This window comes from Cynoglossus semilaevis, chromosome 17 (assembly GCF_000523025.1).
Source record: "Cynoglossus semilaevis isolate Cse_v1.0 chromosome 17, Cse_v1.0, whole genome shotgun sequence".
Classification (NCBI taxonomy): domain Eukaryota; kingdom Metazoa; phylum Chordata; class Actinopteri; order Pleuronectiformes; family Cynoglossidae; genus Cynoglossus; species Cynoglossus semilaevis.
The window spans coordinates 7513424-7533422 of NC_024323.1; the positions used below are offsets into that span (position 1 = coordinate 7513424).

At 40.7% G+C, this 19999-nt stretch overlaps 3 protein-coding genes across 4 annotated transcripts; 2 read left to right on the top strand and 1 right to left on the bottom strand.

The window, feature by feature from the left end:
* The first annotated feature begins 425 nt into the window (after positions 1–425).
* nme4 (NME/NM23 nucleoside diphosphate kinase 4) lies at positions 426–3154 on the top strand. The gene is made up of 5 exons (XM_025064863.1): positions 426–680; positions 1561–1691; positions 1799–1900; positions 1971–2083; positions 2191–3154. Exons 1-5 carry the CDS (start codon positions 536–538, stop codon positions 2309–2311), a joined length of 612 nt encoding a protein of 203 aa, XP_024920631.1. The 5' UTR covers positions 426–535; the 3' UTR covers positions 2312–3154.
* eps8l1a (EPS8 signaling adaptor L1a) lies at positions 3155–9143 on the bottom strand. Of its 2 annotated transcripts, XM_008329757.3 has the most exons (15): positions 9023–9143; positions 8192–8554; positions 7165–7294; positions 7007–7065; positions 6570–6708; positions 6088–6176; positions 5932–6006; positions 5691–5839; positions 5388–5594; positions 5192–5300; positions 4949–5089; positions 4724–4862; positions 4418–4577; positions 4081–4213; positions 3155–3641 (listed from the first exon to the last, which is right to left on the bottom strand). In XM_008329757.3, exons 3-15 carry the CDS (start codon positions 7292–7294, stop codon positions 3591–3593), a joined length of 1581 nt encoding a protein of 526 aa, XP_008327979.1. In that variant the 5' UTR covers positions 8192–8554; positions 9023–9143; the 3' UTR covers positions 3155–3590. The 2 variants fall into 2 exon arrangements, with proteins under 2 accessions (XP_008327979.1, XP_024920630.1); XM_025064862.1 differs by having other exon boundaries at positions 7007–7294.
* A 994-nt stretch (positions 9144–10137) lies between these two features.
* Positions 10138–19902, top strand: slc6a16a (solute carrier family 6 member 16a). Its single transcript, XM_008329758.3, has 12 exons — positions 10138–10434; positions 13015–13231; positions 13412–13569; positions 14254–14380; positions 14495–14670; positions 14777–14887; positions 15130–15371; positions 15480–15660; positions 16261–16462; positions 16746–16905; positions 16992–17154; positions 17927–19902. The coding sequence occupies exons 1-12, from the start codon at positions 10432–10434 to the stop codon at positions 18272–18274; spliced, it is 2088 nt and encodes a 695-aa protein (XP_008327980.1). The 5' UTR covers positions 10138–10431; the 3' UTR covers positions 18275–19902.
* Positions 19903–19999: the final 97 nt, after the last annotated feature.

Sequence of the window (19999 nt, forward strand, 5' to 3'; positions counted from 1 at the left end):
CCCTTTCCTTTGAAGGTTCCTTTGAAGAAATCACACAAATGTATTCACGACTTGCTTGACCTAAACACTCAAGATAAAGCATCTTCTGTGTTGTCGGTGAATGTTCACATTGAAAGTCTGCTGTTTTCCTGACATTTAATTTTTCTGACAGCTCTTGACATAATCCACTTGTGGACAGGTGAGACATCTGTGAAAACAAACTTACGAGAGCTTTAGAATTGCTTTATAATCTTAGTTCAGTAGTTGTAATGAGTCGGTGTAATTACTGCAACTTAACTAGTTTCATTATTGGCTAAATATGCCTGGACAAACCTGTGGTTTAATTTTTAAATGTTTTCTAGTAGAAATAAGGGATCATGGACGAGACAGGCCTGGCAGCAGTAGAGTTAAACGTGTGTGTGTTTGTGTGTGTGTGTGACAGACAATCAAGTGGGACAGACACACAGTCAGGGGGATGGATGCAAAACTCGTGGGTTTTGATTGAGCAGACTTGACTTTTCTCTCTCTCCCTGGTGGGACTGCCGACTCTCAAACCATGATCATGTTGCAGAGATGCATCTTCAAGAAATTCATCCAAGCAGTCCATTCAAGGCACCAGGACACCACCAAAGGACTGCTGTCTGTCTTTCCTACCAGCCTGCTGAATGGACCCACAGCTGCTGGACAGAGGAATACGTCCAGTAAGTAACAGGAAACAATTCTGACATTTGTGTCTTGTGACTTTTTTAAATGTTTTGAATTGATGCTGGAATCAAAATGCAACAATAGAGACATCAAATATTTTTAAAAAAACTTTAGTCTTTTCAATCAATTGCAGGACAAGTATGTTTAAACATTTGTAAAATGTATATCTTTCATGGTGGCTTTACATAATTGACATTTGGAGGACTTTACCTCAGACGTGTATCTGTCCCTGTCCTAACAGCTTCATTTGAGACAAACAAGTTCTACTGCCAAACTTCGCGGGGTCATGAACTAAAACCAGGTTAAAAGTACAAAGATAGGGATGTTGGTGACGGTGATGATGGTGTGCGTGATGATAAAGTCGCAGCGTAAATGAACAGTCGTACGTAACAGTGCCAAAAATGTTGCATAATTTGGTAAACAATGCGCAGAACCATCCATAGCACGAAAGCCAAACCGTTTGTCCGACACCGATTGTCGGCCGTTACTCATTTAAATGACATTTTGTAGAATTCCTCTGGTGGAGGATCATGTGCATTTAACTGATCCCAAGCAGTTGTTCATTAGACCACGTGCGCAACTGCAGCCAACCACAAGAAGTCCTGATGTGCCTTTTTAACTTTGCTGTGTGCGCGCGCGTGAACCCAGTATAAGGAATTATCCACTTGATGACATTGTTTTGTTGCGTTATATCTGCACCCTAAGGGTGTAAATGACGTCACGCTTTACTAAATTACGTTACTCTACCCTGAGTTACGTTACGTACCATGGCATACATTGTTATGTGATTTTATGAATATGATGATCGCACCTTACGGTATAGATTTTCATGTGACATGTAATGTTATGTTATGACGTCACTTCATGGGTTACCAGGTGCACCAGATCTGACGGAGCAGACTCTCATTGCTGTGAAGCCTGATGGAGTGCAGCGTCGTCTCGTCGGGAAAATCATCCAGCGGTTTGAGCAGCGTGGTTTCAAGCTGGTTGGTCTGAAAATGATGCGGGTATGTTGTAGAAGCTTTAACCATACAAATCCGTCGATCTCTAACTGGCAACCACATCTGACTGTTGAGTTTTAAACTGTTTTTAAACTAAATTGGCTGCGGTGAAGGTGTCTGATGACCTCCTGGCTCAGCATTACTGTGAACTCAGGGCGAAACCCTTCTACCCCAGTGTGCTGCAGTATATGACCTCAGGACCTGTGGTCGTCATGGTGAGTACTCCTGTGCAGAAAACACAGAACAAAAACTGCTACAGATGGGAAATAGTTTTTCCTCTCCTAGGTGTGGGAAGGTCACAATGTGGTCCAGACTTCACGTTCCATGGTGGGACTCACTAACCCAGTCGACGCCAGCCCAGGCACAGTCAGGGGAGATTATGGAACGCATGTCAGCAGGTAAAAAAAACTTCGATTGGTACTAGGATCATACAAGATCCTCAGGACTGCTGCTGTTGGATAATTGCATTTTGTGAATCTGTTATTTGTGTGCTGTCTCTTGTCAGGAATGTGGTACATGCCAGTGATTCCCTGGAAGGAGCTCAGAGGGAGATCAAGCTGTGGTTTCAGGGAGAGGATCTCGTGACCTGGGAGTGTTGTGACCGGACCAGCCTCTGTGAACCATGAGGACTGAGTTAAATAAAGTGAGAATCAGTAAGTTCCTTCCTGCTGTTCTTCCTCTCTTCTAACGGTTTGACTACAATCAACCAAAAACACTGAACCAAGTATTGATTCAAAAGTAAAGATTTACATAAATCACCACGTCTTGGACCATAATCTGTAAAATAGCAGTTTATATTAAACATTATGAGTTTATGTTAGTGGTAATCCCAAATGTTATAAAAAAAAAAGTTTCAAAAATAATGATGACATCATCAACTGTCAACTGAAGGTTTATTTTTGGTTTGTTCCCAGCTGTTGTACAAGTGCAACTGAAATGAAACATTCCATAGATGTGTAAATAGACGAGTCATGTGACCTGTCATGTCAGGTGCCTTTAAAACTGGAACAAAAGTTTTTCTCAGGAAGTCAATTAAAACCATAAATATTAATGATAATAAAACTAAAAGAAAAAGGAACGATAACATGGGGGAAAAAGAATGCTATTATTATTGCTATTTAACTAATGGTATCAAACAGGGTTGTCTCTATGCATCAAAGATTTTTTTTAAATGATACTTGAATTTCTTCATTTATACATTCATAGCTTTGATATTCTTCTTGAATACATTACTTTATTCTATTTGTGTACAGAAAGTGGAATATTATATATGTGTGAAAGGGCAAATGTCAAGAAATGTTAAGATATAAACAGTGGCTTGATTCATATTAAATTCTTTCTGTTTACAGTGTAAACATTACACTTGAACTGACACGGGTTTCATGACTTGTTCATCACAGTGATAATAACGTCTTGAGCCGTCACTCTCACGTTACGCGTGATATGAATAAAAATAATTATTTGAAGTATTTTTTCTTCTTATTGCTTTTCTGTGTAATGGCAATTCTTGGAAACCCTGGATTGTTTGTACATTAAGTTTGATGTTTGCAGCTTTTGTCTTAATAGATTTTGATTTTATCTTTTTTGTGAAATGTGTCTTTATGTAATGACATTAACAAATGAAAATGATTATCAGAGTATTGGCTTCATACCATATGTTTATTCAACTATATTTTTGGAAGAAAAAAAATGTACAAAAGTTTGAAAACCTCATCAAAAGAAGATTTTTGCAGCAGTTGCATTTCCATAGTTACATTGATAAATAGTTTTCACAACAGTGAATCTGTAACAGAAGAGACAGTTTGATCGAGACCCCCGTCTGTGGTTCTGTCTCTCCTGCCAACATTTTCATGTCCACTGATCTTTGGTTCTTCTGTGGTGGCTTCAGTCAAAGTCTTCACTTCATCATTTCATCTTCTGCTTCTGATTCTCCATCTCTGATGCTTTACGCACGTCCTGAGGAGGACGATGCAATTAGTCAAGTGAAAAAATAATTTTAAAAAATCCGACCAATATGAAAAATATGCTAAATATTTTATGTACTCAGCCTGTATGGTTGACTCTCAGTTTAGTTCAAATGCGATGCCTCTGTTGTAGTTTTAAGATTGTTGCTAATTTAAAGCAATTCTGTGAAGTTACAGCTATTTTATGACACAATGCTACATGGAAAGATACTTAAACATCAGATCTCTACTTCACTTCAACCATTGAATCGAACTGTGTATTTTGGAACTGTAAATAGACGAATAAAAATCTCTGGCTAATGTAGGTCAAAGACAAGTGCTAAAATGACGTAAGTATGCACATAGGCCAAGGCTTAGCAAACAAATGGCTGATGACGCATGGACTATAAACACACACACACACACACACACCGTAAACATCCGTGACAAACCTCTAGAACAGCTTTCTGCAACAGTAGCTGGCTGTAAACTCTGGCACCGTCTTCTGGGGACACTGTACTCAGCTCCTCCTCGGTCAGGGAAAACAGCTGCGCTCCATTTAAAACTCCGAAACTCTGAATTGTTCTGATTGGTCAAAAAGAAGAGCAATAAGAGAGGTTATGTAAACTACCTTTTTATTGTGTGAATTCCCAACATTTTACCAACTCTCACCAACTCATCGATCATCATTCATACAATAACATTCAATATACCTTTTATCTCTCTTACATAAATTAAAAGTTAAATGTAGTGTAGTTTAGGTTCCAGGTAAACCTGCTTGACACTCACTGCTGGTTGAAGCCTTTAGCCTGGAGCCAGTCGTTCACCTCCGCCACTTGTGAGTGATAATTTAAGGGAGCAGGGTCAGACGTCCGGTGGGCAACAGTCGGACGTCCTGCACCTCTTCTCCCAGCTATTTTCTGCCGTAGTTCATCGTTCATTATGAGAACTACACACACAAACAGACACAGGGCTTGACATGTTATTTTTTAACATTTAAAAATTCTCCCCAAAATATAATTTTATAATTGACATTCCCTATACAGTCAGGGCTTGTAGACAGATTTCCTCCCCTGTTCATGTCACCCATGTTACCTCTGTCGGTGTCCTCTACGACTGTTGAAGGTAAAATCATGCTCTGAGGGCGCAGCGTTGGACTTGTAGCTGTAGGACTGTTAGCGTCTGAACTCGATGGAGCGTAAGAAAAGTACCTCGTCCGTGGGGTGAGAGCAGTCTGTTGGGGAAGAAGAGCGTTGTATTGACAGTAACCCACAGACTGTGTGCTGTGTGTGAGTGGGTACCGTTAGCGTGGCCCCGTACCTTTGTCTCTCTGCGGACCACTGCACTGGTCCTGTCTGTGTTGTTCAGAGCAGACAGAGGTTCCAGGATGTTATAGGGAACAAAGCCAATCTGCTCAAAGCGATTCAGACATTTCCACCATCGCTTTGATGACTCCAGCACCTACAGAGCAGATACATATATATATAAAAAAAACAGATTTGCATTGAAGTGAATATACACATGTGTATTTGTCAACGGTGGGCGTTGAGTCTGATCATTTACCTCGAGTGTTTCTCCTTGCATGACAGAAAGTTCGCTACTGTTTCTAGCCACAAAATCATAACTGCAGCAGTAGAATCTCTCACCCTCTGGTAGCAGACAGTTACCATCTCTGAAATGACCCACTGTTATTTAAGAATGTGGTGTCGAACAGTAGGTGGCGTGTATACCCTCTACGAGTCAAAATTCTAGAACTTACACCTCCTCAGTGCTCTCCACAGGAACCACTGGTTGTTGAATTAGTTTCTGTACATTGTGAAGCTCCATCCTCTTCTTGAAGGCTTCCTGCTTGTGTTGCATCTCTATGGGATCTTCCAGAGGTTGGCCGCTTGAGTCAAGGGTCACAGGCTTCCATCCATCCAGGAAGACGGGAGAGTATGGAGGGACAGGGATATTAAGACTTGCACTAAAAAACAAAAGAAACAAAAAAAAAGTTCACAGTTAGCCCCTCATCATAAACTCAGACTCTGATCTACACACGTGTGTCGGTGAACACACTGACCAGGAGGAAGTCCAGTTGGACCCTAATGATGTCCACAGATCCTTTTCCTCCTGGGTCAGATGTTCCTGCAGCATTGAAACAGCACCACTGGTCATAGCAGGACTTAAGACTGAAGAAGCCAAGTCTGGGCCTCCAGTAGTTTTCACCATCTGTGAGATTAAAAAAAAAAAGAAAAAAAACAGGATTGTCTTCATCGCTGTGACAGAAAGAAACACTAAATTAAACATTTACTTCGTCTTACTAGCTTGAGAGGTACGAAGATGCAGTGCAGCAGGTCTTGAGCCTTAGGCTGAACGATGGACGACTTAAGACGATCCTGAACAGAACAGTACGTGATGAAAAATCACGAGTGTATAATTTTATACATTCATCCATCATTTGTGGGTGACATTCTCACCAGCAGACTGATGGAATACTTGAATTTCTGGAAGATGTTGACAAATTCGTCCTCTGTTGGAGGGCAGGCTTTCATGGTCAACAAATCATCTGCACAAAACATCAACCAAAGTTAAAGCTGACCTGCGCTCTGCTTCTGACTTCTAACGCACAGCCCCATGTGACTCTTTAGCCTCTGAGTGTTGGCTTCCTACAAGATCATATTTGATGGCTGTGCTGAAAAGTTTCATTTAAAACAGAATTCAAGTTTTAAACCATTTTACACATCAAACTAAATCTTGCTTGCTAACAGCAAAACAACAGCGAGTTGACCACGGCATCCTGAATATTGAATGCTGCAGTACCGTCTTTCACCAGACATCTTTAAGCTTTTGCCACCTAAATATCCTGCTGACAGTCTGTGTTGCTCTATTAAATTCCTTTTGGCCTGAATCTGTGGGCTATTCTTCAGCCGACCTCAGAGGTTAGACGACGTCTTCCTACCATTGAAGTCTGCCTTGTTTTTGCTCTTCTTGCTTTTCTTCTTTTTGTTTCTTTGGTCCAGAATGCCCTGGGCCTCGGCCGTTTGCTGTAGGCGACCCATGAATCGCTCAATGTCATCAAAGCAGTGGTTGAGAATGGTCTGGAGGAAATGCAAACCGTGTGAGACATGTAGTGACATAGAAAGGAGTGTGTACTTTAATAATGTAACGGTTACATTACATTTTTCTAAAAACTTTTACCTCATTGGCTTGAATTCTCAATTTAAAATTGCAAAGAAATTGATTGCAGAAGTAAATCTTCTTTTTTGTGTTGACATGAAAAATACTATTGACATCTTGAAGGCTGCGCCTCTAATTAATCATTTTCACAGTGATCACAATCTTCATCCAGATAGATGTCATTTCATAAGTGTCGTCAAGGCTCATACAAATACGTACCACTTCTCTCTCTGCGTCCAGCTGAGGCGTCAGTTGTGAGTCTCTGATGGCGTCGTTCTCTGAGCAGAGGGGAAAATCACAGCTGTTTAAAGCAGACTTGAAGGACTGCTGCTGTGCAGAACATGATCCAGCCTCAGCCGTCACACAGATGAATATACCTTTGGCAAAGTTTGTGAACGTTGGTACGCCACCACCACCAGCAGCAGGAGGAGGCTGTCCTCCTGGACGTGGCATGACTTGGACACCGGAGGGTTTTCTAGGGACCAGGGGTGGATGTGGTGCAGACATCTGTTGTGTGGAGAATTAAACAGGAATGGAATGAAGTTTTTCCTAGTTTAATATTACAGCGTGCTTAATGCAGTGAGTTGGCATTATTTCACCTCACCTACAGAGACACAATTAAGTCAAACAAATATGAATACAATGTAAATTGCAAAACCATTAACCACTCACTACTAACATTCTTGCGTAGCTTTCAGAATGACCAGATTGTTGTCTTCTGACTCATGTCATTTGATTTACATTCAATTTTAAATGGATCCTTTCATCATTTATTTCAATTTCTCTAATGACAAAAGAAGAATCTTTGTCAGGTTATTAACACACCAGTATTGGCATATCAGAGAATGTGGAGGCTTTTCAGTGCTGCATTCCACGGGTCGGTTGTAAGAATGTGGAGTATTCTGAGAGCACATGTTCGTACCGATACATATGACAGGAAAAACCACTGTCATGGTATGTAGATGACACAACCGTCAAAACCTGATGGAGAAACTGTTGAAAAGGAAATCAAAAACTCACACACTGTAGCCGCTTCTCTTTACCCAGGTTGCACACACACACTCTCTCTCTCTCTCTCTCTCTCTCTCTCTCTCTTTCTCTCTCTCTCTCTCTCTCTACCATGTTGACAGAGCATTAATTCAAGCACAATACATAGTTTTCAGGCTCCAACAAACTCTTATGTGATGCACATTCACTGATAAGTCATGTGATTTTTCCAGTGAGTTAAAATGAAGTAAACTTGTCACATAGTTCCACATCACTGAGATCAAGCAGTAATCCTCCAGATGACAGGTGTACCTGCCTCTCTCACTGACACACACACCCATACTCACACAAACACACACACACCTAAGCAAAGTTTACACAAAAGCGGGGATGTAAAATACATATAAATCACTGTACCTTACGGTGTCTTTTGAGCGATTCAGTCCACAGCACAGAAGCCAGTCCTCATGCTGAGCTGTGTGTGCTCTGAGCCGAGCTGTTTACATGAGCCCGTCCCACCTTGAGCAGATATGCAGGAACAAGAAAAACTAGTCTGGCCTTCTTTCCTGACTTCATGTTTGCTGCTTTCACTCTCCCCTGACTCCATCCCCTGCACCTCACACACCTCCCACTCTTCTCTCTGCATCTCTCTGTGTCTTCTCTTCCTGTGACCTCAGACAGCAACTGCCTCAGGCTCCAAACCAGGGCCTTGAGTGATCAGCAGTGCATGCCAATGCAAAAATGTCCTGCGGTTCTCCTCCAGCACATCGCTGGTTTCACCTGAGAAAAAGTTGACAAAAGAGAAGTGAATATTAATTGAAAAAAAAGTATTGAAAGAGGAAAAATTGTGTTGAATACAAAGCAGGAAAATTTCTTTTTAAAAATGTATCGAAAATGTATTTGTCTATCACAAAAAGTATTCCGTGCTCTGTACATCCACAGGCACACTGTGTCTACATTCACCCGTTTTCCTCTACTATGTACTTGGTACTTGGGAGACTTATGAATGAAAATGTCTAACAGTGCGAAATTGAGCCAGCAGAGGGCAGTGATGACGCTTGAAACGCAATTTCCAAAGATTATAAAAGCGCCTGTGAAAAGCGCAATGTTGGTGGACAGCGACACCAGCTGGTCATCATACGCCACAGTTGAAGTGTATATACAGTATATTTCAGTTTTACACATTACATTTTTACAATGTACACATTTCGAATAGAAAATTGGTTTCCATTTATGGCATTTTCTCACTTTGGTGTAAAGATGGTTCCCTCCTGTTATATGACCTGTCTCCAAATGTTGAAAATGTCGTGTGAAATAGTGGAGACGATCGGTGCAACTGTTATTTCAGACGCTCTGCTGTGAAACATCCTTCCTGCCTCATTGAACAAGGAGACCGAAGCAGCAGCACTATATTAACGCGGCTTTTAAAATGTAGTGGCGAGCGTCGTAGCGAATTATACCCACTAGAGGGAGTATCGCATTCCTCGTGTTCACTCAACAGGCGGCTGAGAGCGAAATCTAATACTAACTGGTGTTCCTTTCTCTCCACTGAGAGGCAGATCCATATCTGATGTAAACATGTTGATCTTGTAGTATTTGACTGTGTATTCAGTGATTACCTGCGGAGTTCTGTCAGTATGGTAGTGACGTCAACACGTTTTCCTGGGGGCCCTGATTCCACAGGTTTAAAACCCCAAGGGCTTAATTCCTGTCCTGCAAAACTGACAAATCCAAGCGTAATACGACCTAATGTGGATATTTATTTATATTCACAGTAAAGGGGGGACTGGGGGTGTGAAAGGGGCAGCAATTTGTGCCTATTTGCCATTGGCTGTCATATAGCTTACTTGCACCACATTCTCACTTTGGTTCTAACGCTTGACCTCAACCTGTAATCACCCTTTCTTACACTCTGCAGGCTTTTAATATTTATTATGAATATCAATGATAGACAAATAATTATTCCATTATAATAAATAAATTGTTAAATGATGATACACAAATTGCTTCCTAAACAACTAGATGGACTGTCATGTCACATGTGACCTGGTTCTAAACTGTGTCTTTTCACAGTTCCATTTTTTTTACTTTTTGTTTTATGTGTTACCAACTGAAATGTTTAGGTTGATATTCAATTTTTTCAAAGTGGAACTTTGAAAGTTATTATTCTTCCCTCCCGAATTATCAAAAAAAAAATCTTCCACAAAAGTTCCACATCAGTTCTGACAACAGTGTGCTGTTACTATATTCACCAGTAGATGTTGCTACTCCTTCCACAGTGCCCACAGAGAAACATTAGGACTCTAGTTTTTTTTCTCTCTCTTTGTATGTGTGTGGATTGAAGAGTGTGAGTGAGGGGAACAGTGTGTATTCACGCTGCCGTGGGGAAGGGGAGCTCAGCCCCCTGACACAGCCCATTGGCTGCTGCAGCTGTGCCAACTTCTCCACTTCTCCTTGACTTGACGAGGACAGAAAGTTGTATTTAGGCAAAGAAACGTGGACAGGACGGGGACCGTGAAAAGTGGAGGGATTTCCAGGCAAACTAGAAAATAATTGAAACCAGAACAGACAGTTTAAAAGTTGTTGCCCTTGTTGTCAGAGCTGCTGCTGCTGCTGCTGTTGGAAACTCTACTCCTGTGTTAGACCGCGCTGTCAGCATGGTATGTTCTCCAGCAACACTCACACTGTCACACTGCTGTGTTCCAAAACTTCACACTTTCTTTGTTTACTAACTTTCAGGGACGTTACCTCTCTTCAGTTTCTGCTTTTTTTTCTTTCTTCTTTCTTTCTTAATTGACTGAATTTTTGGGGAGGGAAGTCCTGGACAGTTGACATTTCACCGTTAGAAATTACGACTCTGGACTAGTGGTTCCCAATATGAGGGGCGTGTCCCCCGTGGGTGCCCACAACTCAGTTTTACGTGCAAAACCAGCAACGCGCTGGGGATGTTTTTAGTTCACGCGTCTCTGCGTCTCCACGTGTTCGTTGTAAGTTGATAGCTGGTGAAGAAGCGCATTAGATGAAAGTGCCGTATGTATGCAGAAGATTAGTTTCCTGTTCTACGAATTAATTACCATAGCCACCTGATAAATGAGTCCAAGTGACATATACAGTGAGATGTTTTTCTGTACGTGGTACAACGGGCAGAATAGTCAGACAAAGTTGTTTCACAGTTTATGGCCATTTTTGTTAAAGATGTTTTTAATTGGTGACTTTTTTACTTGTTTAATTGTATTACGTTTTGTAATTAAGAATAGCAGTGCTTTAGGAATCCATGTGGTTAAGATGGAGTTTGATGTTAGGTTTGGGGTTAAAGTTTTGGCTGTGTCAGGGTGGGGAGACAGAGGGGGTGCCAACAATAGCTCTGAGTAGAAAAAAAAATCTCACTTTTTCTGCAGTACTCACTGTTCCTTAATCTCTACTTCACAGATGACTCTTTGTGTGTGTTTTCCTCTCGGTTGATTGTACACACTCACCGCTCCACATGTTCAGCACAGATGTGTTTCACACCACATATCTGTCCATGAACAGTCGGCGTGTGCAACAGAACTGCATGTGTGCTGTGCACAAACTCATATGGTTGTGAACTGGATTGTTAGTCCTGAGTGTGTGTAAATAAGTTACTCAGTCAATACACTAACTACCCAGGTACAGCCAATCACACTTCACCTTCACACCAATGCCCAATATAGAATAAACAATAGAACAACAATCCACAGTCATCACCGGGATCAAACGGTCGATCTTTTTGCAGTAAGGCAAAGGCATTGACCACTTCTCCACTGTGTGACCTCTGATGTGTGCTGATTTCCTCCATTATATCCTAAGGGGATAACTCACACAGATAAATATTTTCAGGTCAGACATTGACTTCACAGCATTTAATGTTAAATTAAATTGAATTAAATTAAATTAAGTTCCCAGTAATTTGTTCAAAGTACTTTTTTTCTGATGAATGTCTTTTAGTCTTTCTCCTTGTTGGTCAGCCATTTGCCTCGATCCCACCCACTCCGTGAACCAATGCAAACCCACCGCTCCCCGGGGGACTCTTCTTCTCATTCTCTAATGTCAATCAAGAACCTCACCCACAGATTTACCCAGTGGCTGGAGCCGTCTCCAACACCTGTTCTGTCTGTGTGTTCATGTCCTCGTCACCCTTCACACTTAACTCCCCACGTGTGCCTACATATTTCCAAAATCACCCGCACTCTATCTGACCACGTGTGCTGACCCGCCGCATACTCCTCTGGGTCAAACACCACGTCCTCGGTCAGTGAAGCCAGACCGTGCACATGGAACTGGTCTGAGTCCATGTTCTAAAGCTAGTTTGGCTGGTGCACAGTATCAGAGCATGAGGCTGCAGTTTGAGGACAGCCTGACTGAAAACAAAACAATTACAATCATTTCCTTTTTTATCTTGTTCCATGTGAATATTCTTTGTCCTGTTTATCCTTTTTTATTGATAAACATATTAATATTACTGTATATTCATACCTGCATTGACTCGTCCTGCCACCAGCTACGCTGGAAATAATGTGCAATTCCTGTTGCCACACACCTGTGGTTTCCTAATGTTTTTGTTTCTGACTGTAAATAAATAACACTGCAGAAGTCTTAGTGTCGGTGTCTGAGCACAATTGACACTATTGTTAAGAAAATGTCGCCCCCTAACAACCAGACGCAATATTTATTTTTTTAAACTTATTTTAAAACCTATTTTAGACGCTGTAGACACTTCCTGTCCATTGAGTGTGTCCTCTGTGTTTATTTGTGAGGGTGGATCGCTGCATGTGTTAAAGCACATGTGTGTTCACTGTTTAGTTTTCACAGAGCAGATCTGAGGGCTGTGTTTAGCACACATGTAACACCGTACAAACACAAGAGTGACCCACTTCCTGTTTCCTCCTGCGCACTCTCAGGGGTCTTTAGTCTTCTTAAGTTTTCTTATGGGGGGAGGGGTGGTTAATGTAAATAGTATTTAAAATATTAGTCCAGTTAATCACAGTGTATTTGTCAGTTAGTCGAGGTATATCGACATTTCCTGATATGACAAAAAAGAAAAAATCTGTTTACTGCTGGAACAGAGACAAATAAGAACAGGTAGGTAGACAAATAGTCTTGATGATCAGATTTTCTAAATTTATTTCACATTAAATAAGGCCGTTACTGCATTCATTTTGTCAGCAAAAATTCTTGCTACTTGTTGACTAACTCCAAACGACCTCTGTGTTTATATTCAGACAGAAAAACCTCCTCTGGACAGTGCTGAGGACAGAGATTGGCTCGGTGAAGGCCGCTCTCAGTCTCAGCTCACTGGTCCTGAAGGACCTGAAAACAACAATGGAGACCGACCCGCATGGGATTCAAAGATCCAGTATGTCCTGGCCCAGGTGGGATTCAGCGTCGGCTTGGGGAACGTGTGGAGATTCCCGTATCTTTGCCACCAAAATGGAGGAGGTGAGTCTGTTGAAGAGAGAACTTTGAGTGTTTACCTGTGGTTGGTTAATGCACAAGCAGTAGAGAACTGTTCTGGATTTCAGACCAGAAATAGGAAACACGTGGAGAAGAAACCCTCGGAGTCAGTGTGTAATTTGTGTTTTTTGTGTTTATTTTTTTCCAAATCTGTCTTCCCTCCAGGTGCCTTCATGGTCTTGTATGTTTTTCTTCTCCTGATCATTGGAGTTCCTCTCTTCTTCATGGAGTTAGCAGCTGGTCAGAGCATTAGACAGGGCAGCATCGGTGTATGGAAGCATATCTCCCCAAACCTGGCTGGGATCGGCTATTCCAGCTGTATGGTCGGTTAAGGGTTATTTTTTATTTATTTAATGATTTATTTTTCTGTCTTATCTCTGTGTATGTGGCAACAGTCCGTTAATCTACAGCATATTGTAATTTATCTTAGGAGAAAGAGAAGCCTCAGAGTGTTTTTAGTGAATGTAAACAGTACGGAAATCCCTTCTTCAAAGCTGTGTTCGACCATCAATATCACTCTGTCAACTTCTCCTTTCATTACTGACCAGCATGATGTTTGTCTCTGACGAGTGACGATGGTGAAAGCTCACAGGACTGTAATCTGAGTCTCGCTGCTGCAGCACTGGGACGTTGTTACATAAGCACTTTCTATACTAATGATTCAAGGCAAACAGAGAGAGAAAGAGAGAGAGCAGAGGAATTTCTGTGCACATAGAACACATGGTGTTTAATTCTACACCCTGAAAAGACCTTTAGTCCCATTAACATTAGGTCTTTGAAGAGGCATGTAAATAGTAACTGGTAACAGACTGTAATGCATTTCAGACATTAAAAAACAAAACAAAAATGCTCTGAATATGCTTTGAATAATAAAAAAAAATTATATTTTTATTTCCATTTAACAAAACCACAAAGACTCTTTTTTTTCAGTAGCCTAATATTACTGATCAGAGGTATAACAAATTAACAGCTGATTATTCTAACCTTTTTTCCCCCTCCGTCTTCAGGTCTGTTTCTATGTGGCTCTTTACTACAACGTTATCATTGCATGGAGCCTGTTCTACATGGGGAACTCGTTTCAGTATCCTCTACCCTGGGAGCACTGTCCGCTGAACCCAACCACTAATTCCACAGGTATTTACACCACAAAGATTGAAGGTTAAATGGGAAATTAAAAAGAAATGCTGTTGAGTTGATGCCAATGGTCAAAGAGTCATAATTTAATTCTTCTCGGTCTTTAATCTGCAGTGAAAGAATGTGCAGGCAGCTCTGCAACATCATACTTTTGGTTTCGGAAAGCGCTCAACATCACCAACTCTATCGAGGAATCTGGAGAAATGAACTCCATCATGACCGGCTGCTTGTTGGCAGCTTGGACGATAGTGTGTTTGGCCATGATTAAAGGCATCAAGTCTTCTGCAAGGGTAAAAGAAATAGATTCTTTAAGATTTAGTTGCAACAGATTTATTAAAGACAGTTTATTTTCCTAGAATGTTGAAAAAATGAACTTTCTTTCTTTCTAAATCCTAGGTGATGTACTTTTCCACTGTCTTTCCATATGTGGTGCTGTTCATTTTCCTCATCAGAGGGTTGATGCTGGATGGTGCATTTGAGGGAATAACCTTCATGTTTTATCCTAGGGTAAGCTGGGATTTTTATTGTTATTTTTATTTTACTTTATGTTGTGATTAAAGAAGACAAATCTGAACATTTCTACCATTTCCTACAAACAGTCTTTGTTTTCATTTTGCCCAAATGCTCAAAATATCGTTACATGTGTTGTACAAAATGATCTGGTTCCTTACAATACTGTACTGTGCTTTAATCAGTAAACTGTGTTTGCATTTTAACCATGAAAACTGAAACTTGTGGGTTTTTTTCAGCTTGAGATTTGGGGTAATGTGCAGGTGTGGCGACAGGCTGCCACACAAGTCTTTTTTGCCCTGGGCCTTGGCTATGGCTCTGTTATTGCCTACTCCTCCTACAACCCCTATCACAACAACTGCCACAGAGATGCCCTCATGGTCTCTGGCATAAACTTCATGACGTCTGTGCTGGCCTCGCTGGTGGTTTTTGTCGTGCTGGGTTTTCGTGCCAAGAACATAGCGCTGCGCTGCATGGCTAAGTATGGACGCGTGAAAATAATTATCCCTGACTGATGACACAGTTAGAGATAATCTGAACATCTCTGAATTTCCCTTTTTCATGTTTTTTTATTTGAACATTCTTGTAGTAACCTTGGTTTGCTGAGCACCATGGCCTCACATGGATCTGACCAGCAGTGGTGGCCGACGTTCAACGTGACTGATCCAGACTCTGTGTCCTTAGCTGACTACAGAGAGTGGTACAGTCACTACAGCACAGTGGTGGGCCCCAACATCACTGACTGCAACCTGGACGAGGAGATGAATAAGGTACCGTTCATGAGAAAGGCTCATTACATTGAGCCTTTCTATAGCTGCCCACACCTTCTGGGATTTATTACCCCAAACAATAGGAGACTGCCACAACAAATCCACATTTAAAGAACTGCTGAAGAAACTCCTTTTCAATATTACCCACAGTCCATAACGTATACAGTGTCTTTATGTGTCTGTTCATATTGACAATGACACAGTTGGACTGCTGAGTTTCCCAGAAGCCCTCAGGAATCTGGTGGAGGTGTAGTAAAATATCCATGAGGAAGAAAACACATGTGACACTGGATCTAGTAGCCGCTTCCCAGGAGAGATGGAGTCAAGCTGTGGTAGTAGAGAGAGTAAAGAAACAGAGAGGAACTAAAGGTCACTAGAGGTCGCTATAAATCACAGAGTCCATAAATTGAGTTTTAAAGATAAAGGTATCGAATGACTGTTGTTGTTGTTTTGGTTTTTTTGAGGTCAAGTATTAATCCTCAGGTAGGGGTAAAAAAAACCACATGAACAGCTAGAAAAAAAGAAGAAAAAAAACCTTGAGTAGATGTCCAGTTGCACACCTTGTCCCTGTCTTTTCCCTCCGTCCTCGTGTGACTGCAGGGTGTGGAGGGAACAGGCCTGGCATTCATCGCCTTCACTGAGGTGATGGCCCTCTTCCCAGCCAGTCCCTTCTGGTCCACACTGTTTTTCCTCATGCTGCTCAACCTGGGCCTCAGCACCATGTTTGGGACCATGCAGGGAATCCTCACGCCTCTCATGGACAACTTTAGCTTCCTGGGACGCCACAGGACTGCGCTGACTGGTACGAAAACCAAATCCACACAGTGCAAGTTTTTATTGGCATAACTGTACGGCAAAAATAAAAATGAACATTTCTTTATTCTCAAAGTACCAGGACGGTAGGTCTATTTTAGATACTGGCTCTCAGTTACATACTTTGTTTTTCTCTGGATGACATTTTTTCTGTTGACAAAGATGTGAAAATGGAGAGTTACTGAAAGTTTGTCTGCTAAGATCACTTCAGACGGATAATTATTTTTCTACATTCTAAATCTGATCTCCATTCTTTTGACTCTGTTTTCCAGTGGGCAGCTGTGTTCTGGGCTTCGTCCTAGGACTTCTATTTACGCAGCGCTCAGGCAACTACTTTGTGACGATGTTCGACGACTACTCAGCCACCCTGCCATTGGTCATTGTGGTTGTGTTTGAAACCATAAGTGTGTCGTGGGTTTATGGAACCGACCGGTAAAGATGAACATCACTGAAAAAAGTTTGAACGATTGTTTTAAATACAGACACAGTATTTATAGTGATTTACTTCTCCACTGCAGCTTCTTGGATGATATTGAAGTCATGCTCAAATGGCGCCCTCCAGTGGTGTATAAGTACCTGTGGAAATATGTCTGCTTACTGGCAATGATTGGTCTTCTGGCGGCCAGTTTGTTGCGCATGGTCTTCAAATCTCCCACGTACACAGCCTGGAATCAGAACACAGTAAGAAATCACGGAAAAAAGTGAAAGTGACGTTAACACGTTGTTATTTACAGAGCGAGTACCACAACACGTTTGCTTCCTAGTGTAATAAATATATGCATAGATTGAAAGACACTGAAAATGTGTCAGTCTGCAAATCTGCAGAGGCATCTGCTGTGGTGTCACACTTGGTTGTTGTGGTTCAGCATGTGTTGGCAGAAGTTATTTCTGCTTAGAAACGTGATCTGAAAGATTGTGTTCACCATAAGGTTTTTGTTTTTTAAATGATCACTATGAGCAAGAACCTTCAAAGACTTCAAGACTACATCCTCATTTTAATAAATTGCTCTAAAATTAAGACTAGCCCAGAAATAGCTAAAAGCCAAAAGTCAAAAGTTAAACTTAAAATGATGAAGAATTAAGCTTAGAGATGAATCAAATTATCAACATAGCAAAACAACTTCAAGGAATCAAAGATTAAATAAAAAAAACCTCAAAATGAAAACTCCATGTAGAGCAAATATATATATATATATATATATATATATATATATACTACAGTTATTAATAATAATGTTTTCACATTGGCCAAAAAGTACTGGTCACTGTAAGGAAGTGACCTGGATAAAACCAGGGTTAGGCCACGGTTTTTTCATCTTTTTCCACACTGGTGTTGTAGCTAATGCTTTACAAAACTAAACCAAAAAACACCAGGTTGAGGCAGACAAACAAGAACAGTTTAGGTAAAAAAAAAAGGTAAATCAATCCACCAGATCTTGTGTCTTGTGTCCAGGCTTCTGAGATGACTCTGGAATATCCTGGCTGGGCCCTGGCTATGATTGTCCTGCTCATCGTGTTTGCCAGCCTGCCCGTACCTATTGGCTACATCCATTCCATGGTGAAAAAACGCCAGCTCCGTATCAGCGGCTCTGATGAAGGCCGTGTGCAGGAGACTCACCGTGAGATGTACACCAAATGCAGTTCCACGGAGCAGCTGGACTCTGACTCCCAGCAGCGAGCCCCTCCCGAGGACAGCGGGATTCACCCCAGGACTGCCTTCCTGTCAGTGGGCAACGAACACTACCGGCTCCTGCCCCAGCAGGAGGAGGAGGAGGAGGAAGAGGAGGACACAGGAGTGTGAGCATTGATACATTCTGTGAGAAAGAACAAATTGTTTTGTTTATTAAAGGGACGACATTAAATCAAATCAAGACTTTCATCAAAGTCTGTACTATTTATAAAGTTAATAACCAAACATATCAGTATCATTTTTTAAATCTATGACCTCCGTTGAAATACCTCTATTACTTTTCTAAACATATCATCATGTTTAGGAAAAAATAAAACACTCTCTTTAAAAAAAAAAAAAAAAGGTTTCTGTTAAATATTTGTTGATGTTCCTGTGCCAGTGTCTTGTTTTCTTACCAAGTTTGAACAAAAAATGATTGAAGTAATTATTGAATGGTTACCATTTATGCCTACGAGTGAAAGAAATCAGGTTTTGGCAGAATTCTGAACCACTGAAGTGATTTAAATAAACAAGGACAATTACTGACATTACAAGTGGTTGATCCCCAGTCAAAGTGTCTGTTGATGACATCATCACCATCTTTAGTACTTTTGTAGATCACACCTCGGCTGCATTTCTAAATCACTTGTCTCCTCCAAACTACCTCTGTTTTCTTCTTTGTCTCGCTGAAACTCTATATGTATAAATATTAGGGATGTCCAACCTTAACTTTTGTCGATATTCGATATATCGATATTGTCCAAACACTTAATTTCCAACACAGAGATAGGCTTGACAATATTTATTTGTTAATGCCGCCATCTTGTGACTTTTACTTTAATATACCACAGTTTATCCCGAAAACTATTAGTAGGTCACACATCATTTGTTTTGTTGTTTGTTTCATTATCGGTGGAAAAACCAATAATGATTCTTACAGATATTACTTAATATGCTAATATGGGCTGATAATATTGGTTGGCTGATATTATCGGACATCCCTAATAAATATATAGATATATATATATATATTTATGATATACAATACTGTATATATTTATGTTTTCTCACTACGCATTACAAAAATTCAAAGGTTTGGGCAAACTCTGACTGACTTTTCTGGTGTCAGAGGGTACAGTAAACCAGTCGTCAATATAATTAGTTAATCAGTGGAACCTGATGTTGTCCCAAAAGAAAACTACTAATAATAATATTATTATTATTACTACTACTACTATACTATCACCCATTAGTCAAATATATGCTACTTAGGATGATTCTGTTCCTAATCTTTAACTCGATGTTAGAAGTGACATCATGAGTCAGATACGCCGCTCAGATTGAGCTGTTGTCACTGTGACTGTTGTTGTAGTTGTTGATCAAACGTTTTTTCATCTCTCACCCTTTAAACTAGTGGACAGATTAAACTAGAGCATGATCGTCACTTTATCAACTTGTTTTCATATTTCTGTCACAGTGGTTGTTTTCATATTACAACTTGAAATAACAACGTATTGCAGTCAGATTGTAGTTGCAGCAAATGTCGGCCCAATAAACGGTGATGGTAATGATTCGCATGAAAACATTCTGCCTTGAGAAACTGTGATGAGTCTTCTTCCACTGCAGTTGAGTTGGATTTGTTCAGTGTTGATTGTACTTTTTGATGATGTCATTTTACCTCGTCTTTTTGGTCACGGTGTTCAGATGTGTAGCAGTATTGTGTATTAATAAATAAAGCTGTAGATGATGTAGTACTTAAACACACTTGGTCCATGGTTGTTTTGAGCTGCATTTTCTGTCTGCAGACAAAGTCAGTTTTAACAGAATGTTATGGGTTTATATATATATACTGTATTT